This window comes from Halichoeres trimaculatus, unplaced genomic scaffold, assembly GCF_033239565.1.
Source record: "Halichoeres trimaculatus isolate MK-OKI-2021-1 unplaced genomic scaffold, fHalTri1.1 fHalTri1_scaffold_22, whole genome shotgun sequence".
NCBI classification, from domain to species: domain Eukaryota; kingdom Metazoa; phylum Chordata; class Actinopteri; order Labriformes; family Labridae; genus Halichoeres; species Halichoeres trimaculatus.
The window spans coordinates 17,674,615-17,690,138 of NW_027437200.1; the positions used below are offsets into that span (position 1 = coordinate 17,674,615).

The following is a 15,524-nucleotide window of genomic DNA, read 5'->3' on the forward strand; positions in this document are numbered from 1 at the left end:
GTTTGTGTATTGATAAACCCTTTTGCATTCAGTGTTTTTTTTTTATTTATTTATTTATTTTTTAATAAAACGCCTCATTTTGAGCATTTGGTCTATTACAAGAGCAGGCTTTCTTAGTTTTGTTTAATACTTGACCACAACTTTTTTTGCTCAAAAAAAAAAAAAAAACAACAACAAAAAAACAAACAAATGCTGATCCTTCATTTACGGGTCATTCATATTTATATTTATGTGTTCTCATGACACAGCCTTATTCACCATTGTCAGCTGTCTCACTCACTGAGGACGAGGCACACCCGACAGAGCGATCCCCTTTCTACTATCACAATCAAAACAAAGTTGTGCCAGCAGAGCTGAGCAACAAAAGGAAAGAAGTTGGAAGCCAGCTCTACTGATTCACTACAAAGCATTGGCTCTTTTGAGCATGACACATCACTAGAGTAAACATGGGTTCCAATATAGTCAGCCACTTGCACAATTAACGTCTTAATATGTACATAGTACTGTACATCAGGTACGGCTGAGGCAAAGGGATATATTCGCCAATTTGCAGACAGCTTCAGAGTGCCTGTTTTGGAAGCCATGACACTAAGTAGATAAAACTTGTAAATTGAATAGCTTTGAAAATAAAGGTAAAGTTATTGATAAGTCAAAAAATTCACCCATGTTCAGTGTATTTCATTAAAGAAATGAGCTGTTCAGAGCTGTAAACATGTTCATTTCAAGCAGAGGTTGTTGCTCACTTTTATCCATAAAATCAACATTTCAAAATGTAAAAACCCTGTGTGTTTACATTCATTTCTGTGATGTGTACACAGGTTTTTGCGCTAAGTTGTAACTGTAATTTCTGTCCTTGCCATGATTCCACATTTGGCTTCCTATGAAACTACAAAAGAACATTTTTAAGTATTAGAGTATCTGTCCTTTAATAAACACGTTTGAAATATGGTCATAGCAGGTGATACAAAACTTACAAAGGAGCCCAAATCCCAGCAATAAGTCATCTTTCTTTCCTTTGTTTTGTTAGTAACAACAAAAGTTTCAAACACAGGAATCAGTTTGAAAACAAAATGACATTTACTGACACATCACTGAAACATCCACACACTCACATGTAACTGCTGTTTGCTCACACTTATCCACACATAGCACACCCAGGCAGCTTACAGACACACACACGCACTCTGTATTGTGCAGTCATTACTGCCAAAGGACACATCTTCATCAGAAAACTGACACAAGAGTTCTGTGTCTGCAGAGGTGAAATGGTAAAATCCTGCAGCAATCATGCCGAGTCTATCCGGAAGTCCGTCTCGGCTGTGTCACTAAGAAACAGTCCTGCTAATGTGCAGGGTGTCGTCAACAGTTTGCTCCAAATCCTGGCGTGTCCTCCAGACTGTCTGCCTCCACCTCGATAGATACAACGTGGTGACCAGGGATCATCGCCAGGCCCAGGACTCTGGGTTCACCCTGGGAGAATGTGTCTGTGAAGGAATAAAAAATGTTATTATGTGTATTTTTTTTATAATGTACATTCATTTACGTAGGCTATTATTACCTTGTGTTTGATGTTCTATTCTAGGTTTATTGTTTTGAAAAGAAAGCAGTTATAACATTGACTCAGATGCTCACTTGAAGTTTAGTCCCACTCCTTGTTGTCCCAATGTGTAGGCAACAAGTCAGATTCGTTGCCTACACTATCATGCCAAAATATTTTTCATATATTTAATCTTGTGTTTTATGTTTTGTTGCTGTTTGTTGACAGTTTATTCAAAATATATATCTTTGAAGAATAATCGAATTTAATTTGGTTACTTAATAAAACATTTCTTCTAGTTTTAGAACTTGAGAGCTTCCAGTTCTTGTAAAGGTGCTGTAGTGATGATCAGACCAGTGTTTATGGGAGCGAAGAAATTCTGTCAAATCACATGTGGAGTACTTGATCACCCAGTACCACTCTTGGAATCCCTGGCTTAGCATACGAAAACCTGAATGTGGACTTGTAAGGAACAAGCCAAAAATAAAGCATTCATCTTTATTACATCCCCAGGAATCACTCCCTGAAATACTGTCTATTTCCCCCTGTCATGCTTTGAGTAGGACTTGTTTTTTTACTTGAAGTAACTTTTGACAGAGAATAATATTTATGTTATTTTCTTCATCTTGTTGTATGTTCTTCAGTTTTACTTTACCTGTAGATTTGAGGAACTCCTGAGCTGATCCCAGGATGACGTTACAGTCACGGTCCGTGCAAAGGAAGAGACCCACTAGAGTCCGTCCATCTGTCATGCGGATCCTCATGTTTTTGTTCAGGAGACCCTCAAGTTTCTGCCTGGCCTGGGACGACGAGGAGGACACAGCAGTCTGCTCCTGTGTGCGAACAGAAGGGTAACAGAGTCAATCTCAACGTAGAAAGCACAACAGTTTACACTCTCAGCTGTGGGATAACTTAAACAGCATGAATCGACGTTAACTGGGGAATGTTTCCGAATTCAGTCTTGCAAACAAAATCTCACAATAAGGATAACGTTTTAGAGTTATGGGATACAACATTTGACACATCAGCTGATCTACCTCAGACGTTAGCTGCCGGCTAATGCTAAGCTATAACATGTCGCACCTTAACCCTGGAATATTTTTGGAAACGTGAGTCAGCGCTTTGACACGGTAAATAATATAAATAACCATGTCAAATATTTAAGCGGAATACAACATACGTGAGACGAAGGACCGTTTTCCTCAATCATTGTTGCCATTTTATCACCTCCCTCCCACACGTTTGCCTACGGAGCAATTTAGCTGACGGACCAGCAGAACCGGAAATGCAAATTTTATTTTTTTCACCTTCCAAAGAAATTACGAAGACAGACCATATATGGTCTTTTAGTTTTTATAAATGTATACAATTATAAAGATGAATAATATAGTTAGAAAAAGACAACTGCTGACATATAAAACAATAAACAGAAGGGATAGAGAACGACGTTTTATTTCAGCAGAAAAGAAACTGCACCCATAGTTCCAAAATTTAGTTGCATTTAGTTCATGACTAAAGTAGTCGAACCAATCCGGCCGTATATCTGTTATTTTTAGAATATATCCCAAACCTTATATTATATTAAACAAAGTCGCCATTTGCTCAATAATTCAATTTTTAAATCCAATTGTGATGTGTCGTCTCCTTGATGAGATTTTCCTGACAACACATGTGAAATTCATACAAAATATCTTATCCGGAAGACAATGTTTAAATTTTATAATCATATTGCCTAAAAGCTGATTATGCTAATGTGAGTACGTGTGGCCTGTATTTCCGATGTATAACTATTACCAGTGTGGTTTTAATCTGTATTGTGATGGAATATATTCCTCAAAAATTAAGACACACAGTTTGACGCAAAACTGTTGTACTCATAAAACGTAATCAGTGTTTAAAGATCTATCGTTGTGAAATGGAAAAGTGTATCGTCCCTGGGTGGGCTCGAACCACCAACCTTTCGGTTAACAGCCGAACGCGCTAACCGATTGCGCCACAGAGACGACGGTAAGAGGTAAGATGTGATTGGTCAATTTCCAATGTGAGATTGGAGCGATTGGCCTCGCTCCAATCTCACATTGGACAGCGAGTATCACGATTGGAAGATGAGATTGGAAAGTGACAGCCGATCCCAGAGACGACGGTGGCTTGTAAAGGGGCGTGTTGTAATTTTTACCACTACCCAATATGATCTTTTTGATAATTCCTTCATATTATATTGTAGAATCTTACTCTAGACGTTATCTTCATATCTCACACACGTTCTCAGATGAGAAATGACTGTCAATAGACTCATTAGGCACATTGCTGGCGTCTTGATAACTCATATGTTTCCACTAGCAACTATATGTGCAGTTCCTGTCGAATTACAAGTTGCGGATAGGTCATGATATACACCTAAAGTGCGAATTAACAGCACACTAGTCACACTCAACGTTTACATGAAGATAGTCAGCAAGGATACTTGTTGATTCCCTGATGAAGTCCGTTCATAACAGTGGGTTCGAGACTGGAGTATTGCGGTACCGAAATCAGCATGGTGTGTTCAAGTCCTTCAGTTGACAGGAAAAAAATTCCGCAACCACTAAATTAAATTTCCAATGTATAAAATTGAGTTAATACTGGAATAAATACAGTTACATATGTTTAAATTCTGATTTAAGTGCCAGCATTCTAATCTTATTTTAACTGATTGTTTTAACTTGACAATTAAAGCCAGAAGTCAAAGATCAAGGTCAAAACTTGGACACCAAAAGCACTCACTCCTACAGCTCTTCAGAGTTCTGAAATAAAAGTAACAATTCTTATAAAAATAAAAATTCTGAAAAAATTCTAACATGTAAATCAAAATCATTTTCTAAAAATGAGATTTAAGTCAAAATTATTATTATTATTATTATTATTATTATTATTATTATTATTATTATTCTAAAATTTGACATTGAAGCTTTGACTTTGAGGAAAAAGACAGATTTAAAAATTCGGAATTCTGAGTTTTTCTAAAAAAAAAAAATAAAAAAAAAAACCTCTTTGGATTCTGACATATATGTTATTAAGTGTTTTTTTTTTTGTGTATTTGAGTCATGAGGTGTCTGGTGTTCTTTCATTTTGAAGGACTTCCTCAGCTGCTCACCCCAGTGTGGACTAAACAGAGCAGGAATATCATACTTTCAGTTCACCAACATTACATCAGCATTCTCTTCTGTCTGGGCTGCCAGGGATTCAGAAAACTCAGCTCTGAATGCAACACAGGCGCCGGTGTCTTCTCCGTGTGTGTCACACTGCATAAAATCTGGGTTAGCTGGAGTGCAGCACCCAGGGGAGGCGCTTTTCCCCTCTCATCCTCTCATGTCTCCCTGCCAAACGGACACGAAGGGGGGTGAAGTCACAGCAGAGTAGTGCAGTGTGTCAGGGCCTGCGGCGGACCAGCGAGAGGCCAGGCTAGTTTAACCCTAGTGTTTTGTTCAGACAGATGCACAGTCATGAATACAGACACCTCACATACACACACATAACTGCTGGGTTCATTGTCACTCTGTGCATGTGTGTCACTCTTGGATCAAGCGCTAACAAATTCCTCCCCTCTTGTTTGTGGGAGACCAGAGCAGCTCAGACACCTGTTGCAGCAGTGGATAGATGGAGAGCTTGCTTTCACTCATTATGGATAAATTATGGAGGCGTTGCAGATGGCAGGGTAGGATTCATACACTAAGTAGCTAAAAGGTAAAGAAAAAAAATACAGGATTACCTTTAAAATTTAAGATTGTTCTGGTATGTTTTTGATACAGTGTTTCAAGAAAGTCAGTCATGTTTCATCAGTTATTAACAAAAAGAAGGGAACTTCTTAACCTCAGCTTTAAGACATTAGTAACCTCTCAGTTTCGCCATGTCTTGTTTACATCCTAGATCTGCAGTAGTCATATGCAGTCTGCGCCTTAAAGCCTGCCTCTGGAGCCAACCTCCATTAACATTTGTGGTTCAGAGTCAAGTGCTGAATATTTACTGATATACTTAAGGGCCTGTCTCCACTGACCACATTTCTTACTGTTGGCGATGTCAACTTTCTAAATGAAGTTTTACTGGCGCTGAGAGTCCTGAGCCTCTTTAGTGCACATGGGGTCAGCTGTTGTCTGTTGCTAGGCTTAAGACCCTATCAGTTGAGGTCCCATCACTGTCACTTTAATCACCCACCAATCAAAATCATCTTTACAACAACAGTGGTAGAGGTTTGTATAAAAGAGACACTAATCACACTTGTTTTTAAGTACATTTTACAAAGTAAGCTACTGACTAAAGCTATTTTATGTTTAACAGTTGTTTCTCTATTTTCTTCATAAAATTCAGAGCATGAAAAATGCTGTCAGTGGACACAGGCCCTAAAATGTAGTGTTTAGCATTGATTAATAATTGCGCTATTTCAGTTTTTTTTTTCAGCTTTTTCTGTTCTTATCTTTGACAAAAAGCTCTAGTGAAATATTGTTCAAAGATTGACCTTTCTGGGCTTCCGTAGAAAACCCCAAATATTCTGTGGATACATTTTTGAAGGAAAGGAATTTTGTGTAATGTTAACTATATGGATAGCTTGACTTGAAGTGTGTTCCTCTTAGTTTTTAACATCAAGTCAAAAATTTTGAACACAACTATAAAGCCGTTGACCTCTGACCTTTTACGAGTTTATTGACATTTACATTACACCTGTTTCATAGGTAGGATTTTAACACTACACACATGTAGGTCATGTAAGCGAGCGAATAGTTGGAGTAGTTCCACTTTAGTCATATCATGTTGTTCTTAAAGCCTGCTCTTTCTCATATGATACACCTGATTTTCTTCAATGAAAAAACACCTGTTGAATCTTCCGTTTAGTCCCACTCAGCATTCAAAGCTTTCAGACACCATCGCCTAGTCTTTTAGTTTGCTATGAGCACTATTTCAATCTCCAGGATCAACTGTAAGTGGTCCTTTTACTACTTTCATTTTTTGATTAAACTGTTTTCAGGGTCAAGAGCAAACTTCCAGCTGAAGAGAATTAAATATTTCATAACTGAAGCACTATGTTTTTTTATAGCCAGCTTTCTGGTTAAATAAGGTTTTCTTCAGCTGATTTCATGAGATTTCAACTTTTATGTTGAGATAACAAAGCATATTTTTTTTGCCCATATTAATTAGGTAAGTTAAACCTGTTTAAGTCTGTTTTGTCATTTTGCAGCTTTAACTAAGTTGATATGTGTTGTTGCAAGAAAACTAATTAAAATGTACAGATGCATGTCTGCTAAGGGCTTCCGTACACTTTTCTTCTGCCCTTTTTCCTCATTCCTGGAAAACAGATTTACAATGTTGGATAAAATAGCTACTTCTTGCATCCAAATACTGTTCATTTTTCATATTTCATCTGCCAGTTTCTCCAGTGTGACCTCTGTTCCAGCTTTAACCGAGGTTTAAATGTGCTATGAGCTGCAAATCAAAATTCCTTTTGTCAAAACAGAAAGCGCCCAGAGCAGCCACTCAGGGCTGGATGGGGATCTCGGGACTCCCATGGCCTTACTGCCATCCAGCTGACACAGCCTGCAGCTTCAGATTTTACAGTAAGTGTGCACAAAAATACTTGTGTTTGTGTTCAAACCTCAGTGGCAGAGAGGAGCCGTGCACCCTGAGCTGTTTAATGTGGTGGTTTACGGAGAGGGGGGTGTAGTTTGCATATTCTGAATTGTTTTCATCCCCACCACAAGTAGTTAATTTTTAAGCAATACAATCTGATGTAAGTCTGGGCATGGCTGCGGCAGATTTTCCCAACCCCCCTCTCTCGATCCCTCCCCAGCACTCACACACATAAAAACACACACGCACATACACACACACACACACACACACACATACACACAACCCTGCTGCTCCAAAATACTTTTTTTATACAACGGTGGGGGCTCCGGAGAATCTAAGGTGGCCATATTTGATAGATTTGTGTCGGGCTCTGCAATGCAGAAAGCGAGAGTTGTCGCGTGTGATCTTGCAAGTGACAGTGACACCAGGCAAGTCTGTCGGATTCGTGACTGATCCGGACTTGGGGAGCGAGAGAGGGAGCTAAAAAACAGAGGGAGGGAGGGGAGCAGACAGAAAAGAAACAAACAACTAACAATGTAACTTACATGCAGCCACACACCCCTTTTTTCTTGTAACAATGTGTACGTTTTTAAGGAGGGAGGGGGCACGCGGAGGGAGAAAGAGAGACGGAGAGAGATAGAGAAAGGAGGAGGGGGGTGCGTTCTGAAATAATATAGTCAGCCATTTTTTATGTAAGGGGATTTTTTCTTATTGGGGGGGTTGTTAAAAAATAAATATAAGAGGGCGGCCATCTTTGTTGCTCTGCCTAGTGTAAAATATTTCAAAACGCCCCCCACTTTTTTCTGTGCCGATTTGAATATTAAATAAATATCACACATTCGAGCAAGAATACGCTTTTTTGCATACAAGGACGGACCCAATGACAGGAATATAATGTCCTCTCCTCTCCGGTCCTGTGAGGAAGACGAGGGCATGGTGGTTAATTCCGAGGGAGGAGATTTTGATGAAGAAGACGACGACGGAGACCTAGACGAGAACGCAAGCGACATAAACTCGCCGGCGGCGCCTCGGGAAACTGCAACACCAGCCGCGCCAGGTACAGTAAAGAAAACTGGCGGACAGGTCGGGAGCGCGCGCACGGGATAAAAACACTTACTAGCTCTAAATATGTGGAGGAATAGCTCGTTGGAAGTAGCCGCAGTTTGTGCCCCATGTCTGCCTCTCCACGTACAGTATGCCTACTGCGAGGAGTCGAGTGCGCGTAAATTACAGAAACATACTTAACAGTCGAGATTTGAGACACACAGGCAAATGTTTCAGCTCATTAAACCGCTACATGTTTCCGTTATTCCACCTTTATCCCGCGAAAACGACGAGCGCGCGCTTTCAAAACACTTTGCAACAAACTAAAAACAAATTCAAATCCGGTCCCTAAAAAAAATGTGAGTCTTCTGTGTTGTTTCGGCTCATTTTCTCCTGCTCCACTTCCTCCTCACCTCCTGCACATCCCAACAAAGTTTACACCAACTTGCCACGGCTGCTTTTTTTATGTTCCCCAGCATCAAAAAAAGTTGTCCCTTAAATCTCCTTTGACAGCTCCCAGACATGTCATGACATGCAAATGAGCTCGGTCTGCGGGGTAATAAGGTCGCCCTGAAGGGTACAAAGCTCACGGCGGGCACAAACATGGACTCCGCTGGCCGCAGGCTACATATATTTGATACCCATCACGGGAGGAGATGATACGTTTTGCTGTGCAGACATGAAAGCTGGTGTGAAATCGCGGCGTGAGACAGAAAGTTGCCCCCTCACTACCCTCATTGTCTCCATGACAGGTCAAAATAGGACACTGCTGCTGCTGCATGCTCACGCTCAGGCCAGGAAGGTGTGACTCTTCAGCAACCTTTTATTTTAGCCTAGCATCTCAATCAGCTATCTACCATTCTTATCATATAACTGTTTCCCATAACAGGGCTGCTGCAGGAACTGCTTCATCTGCAGTATTGATTCCGTTTGAATATGATTGACTGGGTGTCATTCTGGAAGTTTCTGTGACAGTGAAGCAGTAGCAGAAAGTAGGTTGGTTAACCACTGAGCTTCAAGTTAAAAAAGGCAGTGCGGCAGCCTTATGGTTGAAGTTCGTTTAATGAGAACTTGTAATTTTGTGGTTTCGATGTATTTCGCAGACAAACTTCAAAGTGAGACTGCACATGTAATAAGAGAGATGACATAAGGTTGTGCTAAAACTCATGAGACTCTGGTGTCATTTGTATTTGAATAATAGTGTTATCATCCATTGTCTGAAAGCTTAATTAGCAGCACTCTAGATTTGCCGCCATGCCGGTCCCAGACAGATAAATTACACTCCAGTGTAATTCACTGGAGGACCTTTTATTTAACCCCCCGTCGACCTCCAGCCGCTTTGGTGGTCGAGGTCCCGTTGTGGGAATAGCACAGCGGCAGGGAAAGTCGTTCCAGTTCGCCGCACCGTCCCGCTAGCTGGCGGCCTCTGAATCACCGAGCCCCGCGTGCGTGCTGCCGCCGCCCCCGGCGTGTCTTCAGCGGCTGCGTGCTGTACAGACACGCGGGGAGCGGGGTTGTTTTACAGGACGGGGGTGGGAGCGAAAAGAGGTGGTGGTGGAAGAGGAGGAGGTGTTGGGGGGCTGTTACTGCTGCTTTCTGCTGCTGCTGGTGGGTTAGCGCTCAACAACAAAGGCAGGCAGACAATAAAATCAGAGAAATCGCAGGCTTTCAAACGGACTGGTTGCATGGCGGAAACCGCAGCCTGTATTTCAGCTACGCTCTAATGCTCTGCTGCAGTTAGCACTTTGAAGCAGAGAGCCGCTGCTGAATCTCTTTAATACTCCAAAGCCAGGTCAGGTTACAGGTTAAATTGCTTTTCTTGTGGTTCTGATATTGCACAGGCACCATGGGGAATAGCTGGCCTGATATTTTCACATCATCTTCCCCTGCAAGCAGAGAGATCATTTCTTTTTAGACACAAAGTGCCACAGTCTGATATGAAACAGGAGTAGAGACCAAAACTACAATTTTCCTCAGGTTGTATCATCTTGAACACAAAGTTGCCTGTATTCAAAAGCTAATATTGCCTCCCTGAGATACTGGTCACACTTTTTCCTCACCATAAACCAATTATCTCTGTTCTATAGCAAACCAGCTGTCAAATCTACTTACAGCCCCCTGACAAACTGTATCTAATTTAGCATGTGTCACAATTCAGGAGAGGTCAGAGGTCGCGGAAGCCACAGTGGCTATCACGCAGCTTTTGTTGTGTGTAATTATGTTCAGCGGGGATTATCGCAGGGTGCTTGGAAGCATTTGAGAAGATTATCATCCGACTGATCTTTCTTCCTCGCCTCCTTCATCCCCCCCATGTCTCTTCTCTGCTTTTTTCCCCCCCAGAAGAAGAGCCGGGGTTATCAGACCAAGAGGTCCCGATCAGGAAGAAAGGCCGACCTAAGAAGAAGAGGGAGACAAAGAAGAAGGACAAAGAAGGGAAACCAGTCAAAGCAAAAAAACGCAAAAAGATTGTAAGTTTGTTAAGCTGTCATGCTTTGAGTTTAAAGATATTAATACTTCATTCTTTTCAAGTGTCTCCCTCTTTTCTTATCTCCAGGACAGTGATGTAGAAAGGGACTCAGACAGAGAAAGAGACTACGGAGAGAACTCAGACAGTGTAGCCAGCGACTATGGCTCTGGAGAGAAGAAGAAGAAGAAGAAACATAAAGAGAGGAAGGAGAAGAAAACAAAGAAGAAGAAAAAAGACGATGGAGACCGAGATAGCAGTCAGGAGGAAACAACAAAGGTAAAAGCTCTTGAACCATCTTTGTTAAGCTCAGTCCTCTTAATCTGTTATCTTCCTGCGCTGATTGTTGTTTCTCTGGCAGCAACCGATAGAGCAGAAGACCTCGGCCCAGCTGGCGAAGGAGTGGGGTCTGGAGGATGTTGATCATACCTTCACAGAGGAGGACTACAGGGAACTCACCAACTACAAAGCCTTCAGCCAGTTCATGAGGTAGAGGAGCCGCAAAATCTACTTTTTCAGACTTAAATGCCTTTAATTGGAGAGGATAACCTATTACCTATTATGTTTTTTCCACATTAAAGTATTGGCTCAATTTTCTTTAAATTATAACTTGGGGCAATATGACTTTTTACCTTGAAACCGAACGATTTTAATCTCATAGCATGACGACTTTTGACTCTTATCACTGCGATTTCCATCTTGTAACATTGCAATTTTTTTTTCAGTACACAACAGAACTTTAATTTTGTTGCCCCAAACTTTTTTCATGAAACATTACAAATTTTTTGTAACATTAAAACTTTAATGTTGCATTATGAATTTTCTTTTGACACTATGACTTTGGTCTTAGATATTATGACTTTTATTACAGAACATCACATTTTTTCCTAACATAACGACTTTAATCTTACTTTTTTCTTGAAGCATTATAACTTTAATTAGATTGCATTATGACTTTTCTTGAGATATGTGACTTTATTCTAGTACTTTAATGACTTATTTCAACAGTACAACTTTAATCTCTAAGCATCAGGACTTATTTTCTAGAAAGATTACAACTTTTTCTTGAAATTCTATGACTTAAGGCTTTTTCACTTAATCAACAACTGTTTTTTCATAAGATTTCACTTAAAAGGTCCGATATTCTGCTCCTTTTCTGCAGTTTAACATGGATCATTGATGTCTTCATGAAATGGTAGTGACATGTTTTGGTCCAAAAAGCCAATAAATCAAGCACAGCAGCAATGTTTCCAGGCTCTCATAGCCCCTCTGTTCAGAACGCTCTGATTTAGTGGGCGTGGCCTTCATATGTAAATGAGCCACCGCTGATACTGCCCGCTCTTCCGCGTCACTGAGAGCGGCGCCACGAGCTCCGAGTGAACAATGTTTAGAAAACAGCGAAGCTCGTTTACTGTAACATTACAGGCTAAAACAACAGGCTAACTGCAGCTACAGTTAGCATCCTGAAGCTAAAACAGAGACAGGGGGGACACAGAGGAAAAGCTCTTTTAAATAAAAAGTATTATTATTATTATAACGTAATTTAAACTTGGCAAGTTGGTTAAATTATGTCAAATGTCTTTTTGATGCATATTGAATTTTTCTCATAACCACATTTTTCTGGTGACGTTATCCCTTTAATCTTGTAGTATTGCAACTTTTCCACTTTTCGTACCATATCATATTTCTCATAGCTGTGCAACATTTTCTTGAAACATTACAAATTAACTCCTCAAAATTTTAATTACATTTTTCACGTGGCTCTAATCCTTCAATGTGAAAAAACGAAGCACACTACGCCAGTGTACGCATTCATCAGACATCTTCAGAACAATGTCCTTATAATATTTAAGTCAAGATACAATGATGTCACCAACTTAATCTTTTTTTCAGTATGCATTTAACATTTTGTAAACATCCTGTATATCTGTGGACAAAAACAAAAGGCGTGTTATTGATGATTATTTAGTATCAGTATCTGTTCTATCTAATGAGATGGGGTTTAAAGTCTTATCATGCCCATCTAGTTTTCATGCTGCAAAACAAAACAGCCCATGGGTTAAATCATGACCCTGAACAGAGGCTTTATTCCTTGTTGCTCTCCTTTGCTGTCTTATCCACTGTCTCCTCATACTCTCTCAGATCCTCTCACTAAAAGTGGAAAAAGCCCAAAAAGAAACAATACAATTTTTTAGTTGCTAGCAACCAGTTTGTTTTTTGTATCACTTTAAAAACAATCATGTATCTGTCAGGCTGTTCTTCAGAGCCACCACTTGTCACACAGTCGTGCCTTTGCTTCAGTGGCAGCTCCGTCAACAACAGCACTTCCTTGTGGAGCTACAGGTACAGGTGTCATGGATTCAAACCGAGAGCACTGCTTGTTCCTGTCCTCCTCCAGCAGCTGCATCTTTATCATCGCAGCTGGTTTCTGTATTCCAGCAGCAGGGCTGTCAGCGGCAGCCTGAGCCTCGGCTCGTGTCTGACTCATACCTGCTCTGACTCTGATAACATTAAGTAATCCATAATGTCTGCTGCATGTTGATGTCAGGAGGTAATTGTCTGTTTCCGCTCCACTGGCAGACAGAGCGGCAGAGGATTAATAAACTCTGCTCCGTTGTTCTGCGGGTTATACAAACCACTCCTTGATATAGATCTAATTAACAATTGGTGAAAATAAAACAAGTGTTTAACAACACTCATAGATTTCAAGATTTCTTTGTTGTCTCTGTCCAGAGCATTTTAACAACCATAGTTCTTTGTCTCTCAGGCCGATGATCGCCAAGAAGAACCCTAAGATCCCCATGTCCAAGATGATGACCATCCTGGGAGCCAAGTGGAGGGAGTTCAGCTCCAACAACCCCTTTAAGGGCAACGCTGCTGCTGTCGCTGCTGCGGCTGCGGCTGCTGCTATCGCTGTCGCTGAGCAGGTCTCCGCAGCGACCGCTTCGCCTGAGCCGCCACCTCAGCCGCCGCCGATAAGAAAGGCGAAGACGAAAGAGGGCAAAGGTCAGCACATAACTTTTTTCAACGGCTTTTACAGGGTTTATTGGCACGTCACTTTCAGATACTGGTCCCTAAAGGGAAACAATACACATACTTAAATAAGTTTAAACAGCTGTAAACTCACTACTTACTTCAAAATATGAACAAATATGTTATAATTTCTACATTTTCTTTTGTGTGGCCTGAATCTGCATAGTTAAAGACTGAAAACCTAAAACAAGCTAGCTCCATGTCATCACATTTTGCTAAAAAAGTGACACTGCTCTTTTTTTGTAGTTTGTATAAACTCACTTGTTCCAAAAAGTCAATCTAAGGCTGTGAAACACATTCACACGTTACACCCAACACTGAGTGCTGTTTGTGAGCTAGCCTTGGTGGCTAACATTAGGTTTTTTGCACCACACAAATGCAGGTTTGCTAGCTATGTTTGACATATTATCTAATTCGCAACTGTTTTGAAAGGGAAAAAGGGAAATTTAATACTCTGTCCAGAACGCTCTGATTTAGTGGGCGTGGCCTTCATATGTAAATGAGCCACCGCTGATACCGCCCCGCTCTTCAGCGTCACTGAGAGCGGCGCCACGAGCTCTGAGTGCACAATGTTTAGAAAACAGCAAAGCTCGTTTACCGTAACATTACAGGCTAAAACAACTGGCTAACAGCAGCTAAAGTTAGCATCCTGAAGCTAACACAGAGACAGGGGGGGGACACTGAGGAAAAGCTCTTACATCTGCTCCACAGCACACAGCATTTAAAATAATCACATTTCCAGGGTCTGAGGTTTGTTGGTGGATGGTTGGTAATGCGCCTGGATTCAGGACCAGTCTATTCGCTAGCCCTCTGTTGTACTGTCCAAAGTTGGAAAAGAAGTCGGCCGTGAAGTGACCAGCACACACATGCACAGTTTTACTGAGTGTAGCTGGAACATTTCCTGATAAATGAACTCTAGACACTTAGTCTGTCTTCTTCAGAGATGCGAAGCTTGTGCATGGAACTATGTGGCTGTTTACAGCCAAAAGCAGAGCAGTGATGGCTCTTCAACTTTGGCATTCTCCTCCCCGCTCCTGAAGAGATTGAGGGGAGTAGGCAGGGAGGGGGTTTGGGGGTATCTGCTCTGTTGGACCAATCAGGTCGGACTTGCTCCTGATTGGTCAAAAAAGGGAATCGCTGACGTCGGCAAATCCCCAAAATCCAAACAGCTCGTTTTAGGTCAGGATTTTACATTCACAGGCACTACTTAGTACAGGTTTTGTCATTAAATATCACATTTTGTGGGCTGGGAGGAAAGCCAAAGACCCACAGATTTCACTAAAAGACTTAATAAAGTGATTTTTGCATAATATGGGAGACATGTTTAAAAGACATTTAAAGACATTTCATATCAGAAAACTGTAGTGACTGACATCTTTATTTCCCTCTTTGTTTGTACTTTATCACACTTTAATGTCAAATTAATATCACACCTGTCCAGGTCCTGGGTATAAGAAGCGAAGTAAAAGTCCTCGAGTCCCCGACAAGAAAAAGGCTCTGGCAAAGGCTAAAAAGATGGCCCCCATTCGGATCAAACTGTCGCCTATAGGAGCCAAGAGGAAGAAGAGTTGCTCTGTGAGTGCAAACCCGCCATCATTTCTCTCCCGGCTCTATTTCTCTAACCTGTCTTCACCTTTTTCTTTGTTTATTTTTCCTCACCTTTGTTTGGTTCCCTGTCAGAGCGAGGATCTGGATGAAGATGAATCGGAGCAGGAGGACTCCAGCGTTCACAGCTCCTCGGTTCGCTCTGACAGCTCGGGACGGGTCAAGAAGAATAAAAGGGGACGGCCGGCCAAAAAGAAGAAGAAAAGTAAGCTGAAGTTTGCATGTAAATTGTTGTGATGT

At 41.1% G+C, this 15,524-nt stretch overlaps 2 protein-coding genes and 1 non-coding gene across 4 annotated transcripts in view; 1 reads left to right on the forward strand and 2 right to left on the reverse strand.

Moving 5' to 3' along the window:
- Positions 1-112: 112 nt before the first annotated feature.
- naa38 (N-alpha-acetyltransferase 38, NatC auxiliary subunit) lies at positions 113-2,825 on the reverse strand. The gene is made up of 3 exons (XM_074661971.1): positions 2,718-2,825; positions 2,193-2,370; positions 113-1,484 (listed from the first exon to the last, which is right to left on the reverse strand). The coding sequence occupies exons 1-3, from the start codon at positions 2,754-2,756 to the stop codon at positions 1,360-1,362; spliced, it is 342 nt and encodes a 113-aa protein (XP_074518072.1). The 5' UTR covers positions 2,757-2,825; the 3' UTR covers positions 113-1,359.
- A 641-nt stretch (positions 2,826-3,466) lies between these two features.
- On the reverse strand, positions 3,467-3,540 carry trnan-guu (transfer RNA asparagine (anticodon GUU)). The gene has a single exon. It is a non-coding gene; the product is annotated as a tRNA-Asn (tRNA).
- Positions 3,541-7,752: 4,212 nt separating this feature from the next.
- The window catches only part of chd3 (chromodomain helicase DNA binding protein 3), a 41,258-nt gene continuing 33,486 nt past the window's right edge, over positions 7,753-15,524 (forward strand). The window contains exons 1-7 of one of the 2 annotated variants that reach the window (XM_074698880.1): positions 7,753-8,195; positions 10,523-10,650; positions 10,737-10,925; positions 11,008-11,135; positions 13,414-13,652; positions 15,121-15,254; positions 15,360-15,489. In XM_074698880.1, the coding sequence (XP_074554981.1) occupies positions 8,033-8,195; positions 10,523-10,650; positions 10,737-10,925; positions 11,008-11,135; positions 13,414-13,652; positions 15,121-15,254; positions 15,360-15,489 (1,111 nt within the window). In that variant the 5' untranslated portion in view covers positions 7,753-8,032. The remainder of the gene's footprint in view (positions 8,196-10,522; positions 10,651-10,736; positions 10,926-11,007; positions 11,136-13,413; positions 13,653-15,120; positions 15,255-15,359; positions 15,490-15,524) is intronic. The other variant, XM_074698879.1, reaches the window with a different exon arrangement.

Bases quoted from the DNA above. Each gene is read 5' to 3' on its own strand.
- naa38 (XM_074661971.1), bottom strand. From the start codon at position 2,756: ATGGCAACAATGATTGAGGAAAACGGTCCTTCGTCTCAC. The intron at 2,371-2,717 runs GTATGTTGTATT...GTTCGCACACAG, and splicing joins AAAACGGTCCTTCGTCTCAC to GAGCAGACTGCTGTGTCCTC. The intron at 1,485-2,192 runs GTAAAGTAAAAC...ATTCCTTCACAG, and splicing joins GGAGTTCCTCAAATCTACAG to ACACATTCTCCCAGGGTGAA.